Source organism: Molossus molossus, unplaced genomic scaffold (genome assembly GCF_014108415.1).
Source record: "Molossus molossus isolate mMolMol1 unplaced genomic scaffold, mMolMol1.p scaffold_m16_p_12, whole genome shotgun sequence".
Taxonomy (NCBI): domain Eukaryota; kingdom Metazoa; phylum Chordata; class Mammalia; order Chiroptera; family Molossidae; genus Molossus; species Molossus molossus.
The window spans coordinates 77473391-77487507 of NW_023425347.1; the positions used below are offsets into that span (position 1 = coordinate 77473391).

The window sequence follows — 14117 nt, forward strand, 5'->3', positions numbered from 1 at the left end:
AACAGGCCTAGCCGCGGGAGGCTTAGGACCGCCCACTTCCTCTCCGCAACCTATGCGGCGCCTGCTTTTCCGGAAATACGTCCTCCAGCAAACGCGTTCGCCACAGGCTGCTTCTGGGAAGTGTAGTTCTCTAAGTCTAGTCTCGTGACTCGACAAGAGCCAGTTCTTATTCGCCAGAGCTTGTCCACGTGTACCTCGCCTTCGCGCTCGGCTCCGCGTTGGCACCTGGGAACACGTGTCTAGCACTGCCCATGGTTGAGCTGGGCTTGGAGTGTGCGCATGCGTAGTCACCTAGGGCTGTTCGCCTGCTGTATTTACGCGGTGCCTTTAAAGTCAGGAGCTGTGTGCATTTTACAGTGTTCTGGAAAAGCACTCAATAGAGAAACAACAGACCTTACAATCGTGTCTGGCCCTGCCACTTACTGGCTGAGTGACTTTTGACAAGTAACTTGACTTGAATGAGCATAGTTTTTCTCATCCATAAGACAATAATATTAGCTTGCACTGCTTGCTTCATAGGGCCATCAAGGGGCTCAGATTGAATAGAGGAGTCATATCATATCATGGCAGTAGTTTTAAAGTTCTGAGCCTTACACCCTCAAGAGAAGGACTGGTTGACAGAAAGTGTCAGAAGCAGTACAATATAAATTATTAGAACCATAAACCATGAAGGTGTGTTCTGATCCTAACTACTACCAGCCAAGACAAAGTGAGCTTCATTCAACCTTGGTCTCCCCCTCTGTAAAATTAAGGTAATAATACTATACCCACAGAATGGCTGTGAGGATTAAATGAAATACGTTTAAAATGCTGTGCTGCCCGGCCGGTGTGGCTCAGTGGTTGAGCGTTGACCCATGTACCAAGAGGTCACCGGTTCAATTCCCAGTCAGGGCACATGCCCAGGTTGTGGGCCCCATCCCCAGTGGGGGTATGCAGGAGGCAGCCAATCGATGTTCTCTCTCATCGATGTTTCTCTTTCTCCCTACTTCTCCTTTCCTCTCTCTCCAAAATCAATAAAGAAAAAAAGTAAGCCCTGGCTGGTTTTGCTCAGTGGTTAGAGCGTCGGCCTGCAGTCCCTAGAGACCCGGGTTCTGTTCCCGCCAAGGGCGCATACCGCAGTTGCAGTTTTTCCCCGGCCCTGGTTGGTCGTGCAGGTGGCAGCCACTCGATGTGTCCCTTTCATGTGGATCTTTCTCTCTCTCTCTCTCTCTCTCTCTCTCTCTCTGTTCCTCTCTCTCTCTCCCTCCCACTCTGCCTGAACAAAAAATGGAAAAATGTCCTCTGGTGAGGATAAAAAGAAAAAAATTTCTTTTAAAAATGCTGTGCTCACAATCAACTGGAGCTATTACTGTTATTATTACTAAAATTGACTGTAAGAATAGAGAGAGAATTGGGCACAGCACAGCACTCCAGAGGCATTTGGTTTCTTTTTCACCACGTAAAGCTAGCCTTCAGTGAGTTCTGAAATTGCACCCATTTTACACAACAGGGCTCACTTCAGCTGAGGAGCTCTGGGGAAATCCTCTCCTCTGTCCCTGGAGGTGAGAATCCAGTAGCCCAGTGGGCATGAAAAAGCTGAAAGTAGCTGAGATCTGCAGTGTAAAAAGTGTTTTTCTGCCTCTGAGTCTGAGCCATGAGCCCCAACTAGGGCCACATGCATTAACAAAGTTCCATCTCATTTGTTACTTAACCATTGAAACATAAGGCACTTCGTGATCTACCCGATGCCCACCTTTCCAGCCTCATCTTGATTAAGGAGCCCAGTCATCAGGCAGAGTGACCAGGTGGCAGCCCCAGTCACTCCTGCCACTCCCCCTGAAGAAAATATTGAATGATGGGTAAACCCAGGAGAAGACAGCTCTGCACACTGGAAGGGGGAAGGAACCCTAGTCAGCCCAACGGGTAAGAGTGAGCAATATACCCAAAGAAGGAAAGAAGTTTTCTCGCTAGGGGAACAAGGGCTTGTGGTTACAAGCATCACAGAGTGATTCAGCACCCGGAGGAAACCGTGAGAGTCCTGTCAGTCATCACCCAAGACCTCCTTCTGAAAACTCTTCCAAGGTGACAGAACAGATGGGAGACCCTGAACAAGCCCCATTCCACCACAAAATAAGGAAGGGTGTGTGGGGACCTCCTGGGTGGGGGAAGGGACAACCAGATCTTACTTACCCTAGCCTAGTCATCCAGCACTTAGGCTCTGCTTCCAGCCCCAGCTCAGACACACCTGTTCCCTGGAAGGGGGGTAGGGGGGAGAGACTGATGGGAAACAGGAACAGGGAGTCCATGTGACTGATCCCTAGAGCTCCCTGGGGCACGTCCTCCTGGGTCATTGGAAATAGAGCAGGCAGGGAAATGTGAGCCCACTGGGGAGCTGCAAATGGAGAGGGGAACCGAAGGGGCACTTAATAGTTTAGGCATCAGGAACAACATGATAAACAGCCCCTGCCCTACACTAGTTTCCCTTCCCTCAGCTGGGCCAAACCAGAAATCTCCTAACTTTTTCTGGCCTCCAGACTCCAAGTCCAGCAGCAGAATCTTAACACTTGACCATGAAAGGGAGTGTGTGTGTGGTTGGAGGAGAGCCCACATATTGAATACCTACTGTGTGTTCTCATCCATACTCACAAGAATTCTGTGAAACAGGAAGTCAGCCACTCTTAACAAATGAGGAGACTGGGCCTTAAAGAGGTTCAATGGCCTGGCCAGTGTGGCTCAGTGGTTGAGCATCGTCGACCCATACACCAAGAGGTCGCTGGTTCAATTCCTAGTCAGGGCATATGCTTGGGTTGTGGGCCAAATCCCCACTGGGGGGCATGCAGGAGGTGGCCAATCAATGTCCTCTCTCATCAATGTTTCTATCTCTCTCTTCCTCTCTCTCTAAAAAAAAATCAATTAAAAAAAATTGTAAATGTCAAGAGTTCTTAGCTCTTGGCTGATTTAAAAAAAAAAAAAAAAAAAGTCTAACAGGTAAGCTCTTGAAGGGAACCAAAGTTTTGCCATCCTGAAGCTGCCTTTTGGGGATATTGATTTTAAGCTGTTTATTAAGAAACAAAAGCCCTGGCCGGTTTGGCTCAGCGGTTAGAGCGTCGGCCTGCGGTCCAGAGAGACCTGGGTTCCGTTCCCGCTAAGGGCATGTACTTCGGTTGCAATTTGTCCCCAGCCCTGGTTGGGTTGTGTGGGTGGCAACCACTCAGTGTGTCCCTTTCACGTCGATGTTTCTCTCTCTCTCCCTCCCACTCTATCTGAACAAAAAACGAAAAAATGTCCTCGGGTGAGGATAAAAAAAAAGAAACAGAAGACTGTCCGGCTGGTGTGGCTCAGTGGTTGAGCATTGAACTATGCGCCAAGAGGTCATCAGTTCGATTCCTGGTCAGGACACATGCCCAGGTTGTGGGCCTGACCGCCGGAGGGAGGCATGTAGGAGGCAGCCAATCGATGTTCTTTCTCATCGATGTTTCTATCTCTATCTCCCTCTCCCTTCCTCTCTCTCTGAAATCAATAAAGGGGGGAAAAATTAATGAAAAAAAAAGAAACAGAAGACTTTGAAATCTAATACCCCATCTTTCCCCTACTTTCTCCTCTGTCAAAAAGGTCTTATATACCCATTGTTAGCTCACTGTCTTTGGAATTTTCATGCCTATGTGGATTCCCCATGCACATGTATTAAAACTTTGATTTTCTCTTGTTGATCTTCTCTGTTAATTTGATGATTAGCCCAGTAAGAACGTAGAAGGTGGGAGGACAAGTATTTTTAGTGCCCACACTCTTTGTTTGGCATAAAGAGTTTTGACATTTGATTGGATTTTTTTTTTTTTTTTTTATCCTCACCCGAGGACATTTTTCCATTTTTTTGTTCAGATAGAGCGGGAGGGAGAGAGAGGAAGAGAGAGAGAGAAACATCGATGTGAAAGGGACACATCGAGTGGCTGCCACCCGCACGACCAACCAGGGCCGGGGACAAACTGCAACCGAGGTACATGCCCTCAGCGGGAACCGAACCCGGGTCTCTCCGGACTGCAGGCTGACGCTCTAACCGCTGAGCCAAACTGGCCAGGGCTGATTGGATTTTCATCCAGTCTGACATTATTAGCTGTGTCACCCTTGGCAGATTACTTACTCTCTGTGTGCCTCCATTTCCTCATCCTTAAAACTGGGATAAAAATATACATTTCAAAACTTATTCGAAAATCAGGTGCATATATAAAGTGCCCAGACAGAGCTGGTGCAAAGTTAAGAACTCAGGAAAGATGGGCTCTTAAGGCTGTTCAAGCCATTAGTAAAAACCAGAGACCCCCAACCCTACCTTTGATCCAGCACCATCCTTACTCACTCATACCCCTCCCTTTCAGAAGGCTGCTCACCTGTTCCCTTCTGCCAGAGCAGACATTTTTTGCTGTCTACTCCAAACCGGCAGTCTTCCCTGCACTCTGCAGGGCTAGGAGACTCCTCCTACACCTGCAAAATAAATCCCAGAGAAAGAGCCTACCCATGGGCTGGCTGCTCACTCCCTGGATTCCAGATAGAAGGTGCCTATGGTCCAAATTAGGGGGGAAGGAGGGATCCAAACTGAAGCATGTCTTCATTCACGCATTCTTCAAAGATTTCTCATCCAAACATTGGAGTGGGTATTGGGAGTGAGGTGGTGACCCTGGCACTTAGAGTTTAGGCATCAAGAACAATAATAATAAACAAGCAATTAGTTAATTTTTAAAGGAAACCTGGCCTCATGGGTGACTTGGGACCCAGTAAGGCAGGAAAGTGATTCAGAGATGGCAGAGGAACCCCAGTCTGGGAGGGAATGAGTCTGCTCTGACAGCTTGGCTGGACCCAGCCTGGGAATGGAAGACCCTCTGTGGGCACCTGAATCTCCACTCTACATGCTGAAGTTGTTTCCAGATTGGTTTGTTGTCTCTTATTTTACAAACAGCGCAGCAGAGCCTCCTCCTCCCTCCCCCACCCTCCCAGATTGAGGCTATTTATTCCTAGTGACAAGCTTGAGGATCCCAGAGGGGATGGCCTCAAAGACCTGGTGGGGCTTTGTGTCCCTGGCAGGCGCCAGTCCTCCCTCTTGGGCACAAAGAGGAAGCCAGAGGGTTGGCAACAGCAGAGGTGAGGAAGGAGGGGTTCCCTCCACCACCCACAGAGTGTCCTGACCATGAACACTCCTCACACTCCTCCCTGAGAAGCCCCCAAGTCATGGGGCCAAGGATTAGGGTCTCCCCTGGGCTTCAAAGGTCAAAACTATTCCTAGGCACTGTGGAAACCTAAGCAGGACTTTTCAGTCCCAGGGTGCAGCTGGAGGTGAGGAGGTGGCCACTTCTGTTTTTGCCATTCAGAGTTGTGGAATAAAGCCCTTTGAAAGTCAAGGTCCCATGGGGGGAGGAGATGGGGCGGGGAGGGGGGGGAATCATCTCTTCACTCTCTGTTTCCAGAAATCACCTAGGTCGGTGACAGGGCCATGACAGCAGTAAAAAACCATCCTCTCCTCCAGGCTGAATGGATTAAGGCCTCTTTCACAAACTCGGGCTGAGTGTGACCCCGGGAGTAAACTGGTGTGGGGAGAAGGACACGAACAGGGCATGAAGACTCTTGGTCCCCAAATGAACCCCGGTCGGCTGGGTCCTGTACCTCTTGCCTGAGATTGAATACAACAGTCTCCCGCTTGCAGCTGGGGGGGGGGGGCAGGGAGAAAGGACAGCAAAAGCTGCAGGGAGGGGACAGGGGCGGGGTGCGAGCTGCCCAGGAAGGTTGGGAGAGCCAGGTTAGGCTGGGCCTGCGAGGGGGGCTGGAGCGTGCTTCTAGTCCAAAAGGGAGGTGGGGGCGGGGCCTGGCCCCCAGCCTCCGGGACCAGGGGCCGGAGGCGGGGTCCGCACCCGCGGGCAGGGGCGGCTGGGGGCGGGGTCCGGGCGGGGCGGGCCCCGGCGCTCACTTCCTCGGGGAGGGGTTGGGGCCGCGCTCCCACTCGCCCACACGGTCCGGGTGCAGCCGGCAGCTCGCTCGGCCCCCGCGCGGCTGGGCCCGCAGGTAGGAGCCGCGGAGGGAAGCGGGCCGTTCTTCCCGCACATCGCCCCCCTCGCCACGAGCACTGCGCCCCGCTGCCGCCGCCCGCTTCGAGGTGAGCTCCCCGCCGAGCCCGGCTCCGATCCCAGCTCCTGGCCCCAGCCCTCGAGCCGCGCGGAGAGCGGAGGCGGCCCGCCCCCCGCCCCCTCCTGGGTCCGGCCGGGGACGCCGAGGGCGCTAAGCCCCGGAGGGCGTCCTCCGGGGTGCACCGCTCCCGGCCGCCGGGCGGGGCGGGGGTGGCTGCGGGAGTTGGGCGGGGGAGGGGGCTAAGTTTGAAATAGAAAAACCAGAGTCTCGAGATGTAGACCCGGAGGGTTCTAGAAACAGGTTCCCAGAAAGCCCAGTGGAACGGGAGACCGAGACCCCGACAGGAGGGACAGGCTTAGACAGGAGGCTGCAGAGTTACTCGGAACAGGGACAGAGACTTGGGCATTGAGTCACTGAGAGACAGACCTGAGGCATAGGCACCGACCCAGGTTTTGTGGAGCACTTTAGGAAAAGGCGTGCAATGACCCCAGTGAACACTCCGTAGGGCCTCCCCAGGGCCTTGGAGGACCCTGAGCAAGTGAGAGGCCCGAGAGCCTCAGCTGCCTTAGCCTCGTGGTGAATCAGCCTCTGGGAGGCCTGTAGAGATGTTCAGAGACTGGAGACAGAGACACTCAGGCATGCAGAGATGCTAAGAGGTAGAGAATTGGGATAGGGTGAGGACCAAGACATTCCTCCCAATAGAGACTTAAGAAGACCAGACTGGGTGTCCAGAGGTAGAAATTCACAGAGGCCAGCTGTTGGGACATAGCCAGTCGGAGGTACAGAGACACCCACAACATACAGACAGCTGTGAAGTGTGCAGAGACACAGACCCAAGCGGAGTGGAACAGCGCTAGACACGGAGAGACTGAGATTTGATGGAGCACTGACAGCTTCCAGGACAGATCCTGAGAGACTCAGGCAGCAAGATTGGGAAGCAAGAATGTGGGGAAACACAAACTCTGGGCCAGCTGAGTCCCCATGAGGAGAGGACCTGAGACAGTAAGATTGAGATCAAGAAAGAGCCCCAGGCATACACCAAGACAGCCCCAACTTATTTTTAAACTCAGATCTTGGACAGGCTACTTCAGCCCTGGGGGACCCGGGGTGAATGAACTGTTCCTCTCTTGTCCCCAGAGCAGCTACTGGATCCTGCTTCCCACCCCCCCACCCCCCCTTCCCCTAAACTACTCTCCCAGGCTGGGGGGGGGGGTGTGTGGAGTAGATACATGGCAGCAGCGGGTGGGGTAAGGGGAGTTTGTTTTCTCCCCCTTAGTCTCCTGTCAACTCCAGGGAGCTGGGGGAGGGGTCTGTTCTGATCCTGACTCACAGCTGTGGGGCCTGGCCAGGGTTATGGACAGTGGGGGCTGGAGGGGGGCAAAAGGGTTGAGCGGTTGGCATGGGTAATTGGAAAGACTTCTGTGTGTCTTCCAATGACCGGGCTGGCAAGTGGGGAGAAGAGCTGGGTTCCTGTACTACTGATGTCACCCAGCATCTCATGTCCCCTGCTCTTTTATTTTATTAATTTATTTTTATTACAGATGTTTCTTCTTTTTCCCCTATTGACACCCTCCTCCCGATCCTGCCCCCAAACCCCAGCATTGTCGTCTATGTCCATTGGTTACACAAACATGCATATAAGTTTTTTGGTTTATCTCTTCCCTCCCACTCATGCCCCTTGCTCTTAAATGCTGACAACCCCCTCTACCACCACTGCAGCATTTCCAGGGGGAAAAAAAAACAGGAAAGGGCTCCTGGGCTCTCTGATACCTAAATGACCTTGAGTATGCCCCTGCCCTGTCCCTGGCCTGTGTGCTCAGCTGTAAATTGGGAGTGACCACACTATCCTGCCTGCCTTTTGTGAGATCTGATGAGACAGTGGGTGGGTGGGTGGGTGGGAATGCACTTTGTGAAAGGCAAAGCCGCCTACAGATGTGTGCACCAGTGTGCCTATGTAAGGGGTCTCAGAGTTATGTCCCCTGGAGTCAGGCTGGCCCCATAGCCTGGGCTTCTTTGGTGCCCCAAGCAGACATAAGGATTCCCTCTTTGTTCTCTCCCTGGGCATACACGGAGAATGTTCAAGGCCAGTTCCCTGACCAAGGCCTGGCTGAGAAACTATTGCCTGACCCCAGTATGAGGAAGGGGCTAATAATAAAAACACAAATATCCTCCATTTACTAACAACTGACTGCAAGGTGCTTTCCAAACATCATCACATTTTAGCCCGACAATAATCCCAAGAGGTAGGAGGTAGTATTAGATGGGGAAACAGGCTCAGAGAGCTTGAGTGACTTGCCCAAGATCACCCAGGTTTATATTTCACAGCTCAAGCCACTACACACCACATGCCACAGCCATTTATTTACCCAGCTATTCTGAGCTCTGAGAGGTGCCAGATGTGTGTCTGGGTCAGGTGTAGGGGTGTGTGTCTGTTGATGGGGGCAGGGACCGAGCCATCTGGCCCACTGAGCAGTCAGCCCTGCACAGCCCTCCCTGCCATGAAGGAGCACAAGACTGCCTCCCTCAGTCCCCCACTCCTGCCAGGGAAAGGGGGAGGAGGGAAATGGGCAGAGACAGGTGGGCCCCTTGATAGTGCCCTTCACTGTCCTCACTAGAGCCCAGCTAGACAGAGTAGGGGATTCTGGGAAGGAAACAGAAGCCATGCCCATACCCTATTTGGGGTGCCCCTGTCCCAGAGTGGTGATTGCCTCCCAGGGGAGAAGCCCAAGGCTAGCATGGGCCTGGGAAGGTGGTGGCTGCTTAGGGCCAAACCAAGAAAGAAGGAAAAGGCCCAGGGCACTCCTGGACAGAGACATGGCCATATTCCACCTGTGTGGCCCCCTGCTGCCCGGTGGCTGTCAGCCCAGACAGTCCTCAGATGTTCAGCCAGAGGAAGCCCAGTCCTGAGCGGTGGGGAGAGGACTGAGAAATGGGGGTACCCTCCGCCCTACAGCATAGCCCCTACCCCAGAAGTCCCTGCTCTGAAGACCCCAGCTTCTGGTGGCCTGATGCCCTGGCCTGGGGTGTGAACTCAGTGTCCTCCCATTGTACAGAAGGATGGCTCTGAACTCACGAGCCATCCCTTCAGAAGAGCCAGACCCTACAGGCTTGGGGCGTCTGCTGGCGCCTGGAGTCTGAACTCCAAGCCAGAGCAATGCTTGTTGGCGAGAATTTCCCACTGGGGGTGGCTGAGAGAAGGAGGGCTTTTCCTTCAACTTGAGCCAGGGCGGGCTCTGGGGACTGCCAGTTCCTGAGGTCTAACGTGGAGGGAGTAGGTTGGTGGGTTCCTTTGTACTCCCAGGCTCATCTGCAGCTGTGAGAACATCCCCTTCCTATGGGTCCTGGTGGTTCCTCTCCAATACCCCGGGATCCTCGGAGAGCAGGCTTCCTGATGAAGGAGGCTGGAGGGGGAGCTCTGAATCCAGGGCTAGAGACTGAATCAGGGGCAGCAGAAGGGACCAGGAACCCCATTTCCCTACTGCCTCCCCCCCACTCCCCATGCTCCTGTTCCAGAGGCAGCTGTGTGGATGACCTCATCCCACAAACATGCTTTGTTCCTGAGAAAATGGAAAGTGTCTGAGGTTTGGGGGGGGGGGGGGTGTCTGCAGCAACAGCTCTTAGGGCTCCCTCTTGCCTGACTCCCCATCCGAGAAGGGGCCTGATTGGGGAGAAAATGTCTTCAGTGGCTCTCACTCTCACCCTTCACTCCCCTGCCCCAAACCCTTAGAAATCAGGAAAGCTCGGAGAGGCTGTCTCTCCCAGAGGCAGGAGGAGGGAAATCATGACCCAGGGGATGGAAAGATTCCTGGGTTTTGCCAAATGCTGCCAAGAGTGATGCCCCTCAGCATGAGATGGCAGGGAGGCACACTGCATAATCTGTCTCCAGTTCCCTTCTCCCTCCCCAGGCATCTCATTTCCCTTTTCTCTCCCCTGTTGCTGGCAAAACCTGACATCTGGCCATCTGGGCTGTCACAGCTGCTGCAGATGTTGCAGGCCAGGCTGCCCAGGCTGGTGTGACCAGAGACCCAGCAGGGGGTGAGGGAAGAGGGTCCAGCTGGGGAGGCTTGGCTGGGTCCAGCTTGCAGGATTTCCTTCCTGCTTAAACCTAGGCTGAGCCTCTGAAGTCCTTGTTGCTGGGCTGATTCTCCTGGGAGGTGAGGCTCAATGACATCGCCTCCTCCACCTCCACCATTCATCCGCCCAGCATACCTCTAACATTCCACTGTTTCCTGCTTGGGGACAGGGGCGGAGACAGCCCATTCCCATCCCTAAACTCCCCACTCCAGACCTCTGGGTAGGGATTTCTTTATCCATACCCCAAGGGTCCCTTCCTGGGAGTCAAGAGAGGGTGGGAGCACTGTGCATAGGGGATAAGATGGGGTGGCTCTCTGCCCCTTCTCTTGCCCCCTTGGGGACAGTAGGGACAGTGGAGGCTAAACTCAGGCTGGGGCAGGAAATGAGTCACTGACCCAGGAAAAGCCCCCTCCCCCCAGATCTGCCAGGGCCCAGATAAGAAAACAACTTCTGCTTCCTGATTTTTTCCTGACCCCCTTCTACCCGCACCGTTAAATACAGAAATAAACATGCAGGACTCCTGGGTTCCCAGAAGCACGCCTTCCATCACCACCTATTCTGCCCTGGCACTTTCTGTGCCTGGTCTCTTGCTCTTTATTTAATGGCAAGGGCTCTTGCAAGGGGCTAAGCCACAGCCCCTCTTGGTGACCCCGCTTCACCTTGTGTCCCTAACAGGGCTCACTCACAGCCACCATGAGTGAGGCCTTTGACTGTGCAAAATGCAGTGAGTCCCTGTATGGCCGCAAATACATCCAGACAGACAATGGCCCCTACTGCGTACCCTGCTACGACAATACCTTCGCCAACACCTGTGCCGAGTGCCAGCAGCTGATCGGGCATGACTCAAGGGTAAGGACCGGACCAGACAGGGCAGGAAGCGGGTAGAGGCTGGAGGGAGGGGGTAAAGGTACCAGTGCCCTTGCCATGCTTCCGGCAGGAGCTATTCTACGAAGACCGCCACTTCCACGAGGGCTGCTTCCGCTGCTGCCGCTGCCAGCGCTCCCTCGCCGATGAGCCCTTCACCTGCCAGGACAGCGAGCTGCTCTGCAATGACTGCTACTGCAGTGCCTTCTCCTCACAGTGCTCTGCCTGTGGGGAGACCGTCATGCCGGGTATGTCCCCGGGGCTCACTGTGTGGGACCCGCATGCCTGGCATCTGTGCAGGGTTCATGCATGTGCAAGGGACCGGTACGCCTATATGATACATACATGGAGGCTCATACAGTAAAGACCTGCACAGGCAGCGCGTTCTTGGAAACTTAGTATATACAAGATCTGTCGTGCTTATATGCTCTTGGCAACTTAGTATGCATAAGGACTGGCACACGCAGATATACACGTGAAAGCTTAGCATGTACAGGAACTGACAAGCTTGATACATTCCTGAGGGTTTAATGTGTGCTGGTCCGGTGGGCCTAGTACACACCTGTGGGTTTAGCATGTATGGGCAGACTGATACACCTGGGGGCTTAGCATGTCTGAAGAGCTGCATGTTTGGTACATGTAGGAGCTAAGAGTATGCTGAGACGGTCATGCTTGGTGCATTAGGGCTTGGTGTGTGCCAAGATAAACAGAGGGCTTAACATGTGCTGAGCTGTATGCCTTAATAGATATATGTGAAGATTTAGAATATCTGGAGAATGGCATGAGGAGGGTATGCAGGGGCTTAGCAGGTACTAAATGTATCATGTCCAGAACATGAGAACTCAGGTGGGCAGAGACTTGCTTGGTTAGTATAAGTGGGGTCTTTGTGTGTGTGCTAAAATCGTCATATACTGAATTATCATGCCTGTGACATGAGACAGTCATGTCTGGCCCATATGAGGGCTTGAGATATGCCAAACCTTCTTGTGTAGTTTATGGGCCCTAGCATGTGCTCAGCCAGCATGCCCTATGTTTCGGGGAGGTTAGCATGTGCAGTATTCATGGTGGGGCCCTGCTGCATGTGCTTGGGCTATGGAAACAGCAAGGATTCTCCTCGGGAAGGGAGGTGCATAACAGAGGGTGTCATTCAGGAGCTTGGGACACAGCTTCTGAGTGGGACCCCTGTTCCCCACAGGGTCCCGGAAGCTGGAGTATGGAGGCCAAACGTGGCATGAGCACTGTTTCCTGTGCAGCGGCTGTGAGCAGCCACTGGGCTCCCGTTCCTTCGTGCCTGACAAGGGTGCTCACTACTGCGTGCCCTGCTATGAGAACAAGTTTGCTCCTCGCTGTGCCCGCTGCAGCAAGGTGGGGGCTGGGCCAGCAGGGTGGGGACCCTGGTCTCCACTGTAGGCATGGGCGGGGATGAGCAAGGCTCTGTTATGGGGTGGGAATCCCCACTCCCCACTGCTGACAGATGCTGCCCCTACAGACGCTGACACAGGGTGGCGTGACATACCGTGAGCAGCCCTGGCATCGTGAATGCCTGGTCTGCACTGGGTGCCAGACACCCCTGGCAGGGCAGCAGTTCACGTCCCGGGATGATGATCCCTACTGTGTGGCCTGTTTTGGAGAACTCTTTGCCCCCAAGTGCAGCAGCTGCAAGCGCCCCATCACAGGTGGGATAAGGGTCAAATAACTGAGTGGGTAGGGTGCAGGCAAGGGAATGGGATCTGGGATTGGGTGAGGCTGAGGGCCAGGAGCGCCCTCTAGATCTGCAGAGCTAACTTCCAGCCTCCCTCCAGGACTCGGTGGGGGCAAGTACGTGTCCTTTGAAGAACGCCACTGGCACCACAGCTGCTTCGCCTGCGCCCGCTGCTCCACCTCCCTGGTGGGCCAAGGCTTCGTGCCGGATGGAGACCAAGTGCTGTGCCAGGGCTGCAGCCAGGCAGGGCCCTGAGCCAGGGCTCCTGGACCCAGGCCTCCCATACCAGGGCTCAAGGACTAAGGCTCCTTTTCCAAACCACCTCCGGGACCCAGCCTCTCCCCAAATTGGGGCTCCCCCTGGGCTCCAGGATTCAGCCTCCCCACTCCAACATTTCTGAACTGGTACTCCCTGCCCCAGGGCTCCCAAACCTAGGCTGTTATGGAACCTCTATCATTTATATCCCCTTCGAAGCCTGAACTCCAGAACTCAGCCCTGCCCCCTAGAGTTGTGGTTCCCAGACCAATCCTCCTCCCCAAATCAGGGCTCTAGACCCCAGCCCTCCAAACCTGGACTCTGGGACCCAGGCCCCTTCAATTTAGGCTTCTCTGCAGACTTTAGGTCTCCTGTGGGTGCCTGAGAAGACCTATACTCAGGCTTGACCCTCCCCACCCCCATTCCACTTCTGTCCCCAGGGCTGCGGCTGTTCCGGGCAGCGGATCAGGGATTCACTGGTTAGGAGGTCCTAGGGTACAGGGTTTTGTTCATTGAGTGTTTTCTCATTTCAGCTCCATTTTGCCCAGAGATGGGCAGAGGGGTGGGATTGGTTCACCCACTTCGAGATTCTGCAATAAAGCAGTGTGAGGTAGCACAGGCCTCTGTGTGTTTTTCTGGGGATGGAGGGGGAAGGAAGGTTCCTACGCAGACGCAGACCGAGAGACTCTGAGGCTATTCCAGACCTCAGTGCCCGGCAGAGGGGGGAGCTGCAGGCCACAGGGTGGGAAATCTCTCCGGAGAACGGGGATCCCCACCGCTGCTACCGTCCCTCTAGGGCTTAGCCTGCCTCCCCCCTGCTGGCTAAGGGCTTTTTCCTCCGGCGGAGAAGGGAGGGGTTTGGAGGAGGTTCAGACCACGAGCAGGGGTACCGGTGGGTTCCCCTGTCTGGTACAAATCGCCACCCTCCCGTAACAGTCCTTTCCAAATCTCGCAGAGCACCCGGTGCGGATCCCCAATCTAGGCCCAGACCCTCGGCCCCCTTCCCCCTCTTCTCGAGGATTAGCAAAGGCGGCCCGGATCCGCTAGCGGCCGCACGTTTTTTGCCAAAAAAGGCAAGGATGCAGCTGCACGCACCGCGGGAACATCTGGATCCGATTCCCGGCATGAATGGGTC

General features: G+C 54.3%; 1 protein-coding gene across 2 annotated transcripts; it reads left to right on the forward strand.

The window, feature by feature from the left end:
* The first annotated feature begins 5975 nt into the window (after positions 1-5975).
* FHL3 (four and a half LIM domains 3) lies at positions 5976-13595 on the forward strand. Of its 2 annotated transcripts, none has more exons than XM_036256907.1 (6): positions 5976-6115; positions 10837-11010; positions 11099-11273; positions 12221-12390; positions 12515-12701; positions 12828-13595. In XM_036256907.1, exons 2-6 carry the CDS (start codon positions 10855-10857, stop codon positions 12980-12982), a joined length of 843 nt encoding a protein of 280 aa, XP_036112800.1. In that variant the 5' UTR covers positions 5976-6115; positions 10837-10854; the 3' UTR covers positions 12983-13595. The 2 variants fall into 2 exon arrangements, with proteins under 2 accessions (XP_036112800.1, XP_036112801.1); XM_036256908.1 differs by having other exon boundaries at positions 5983-6024.
* Positions 13596-14117: the final 522 nt, after the last annotated feature.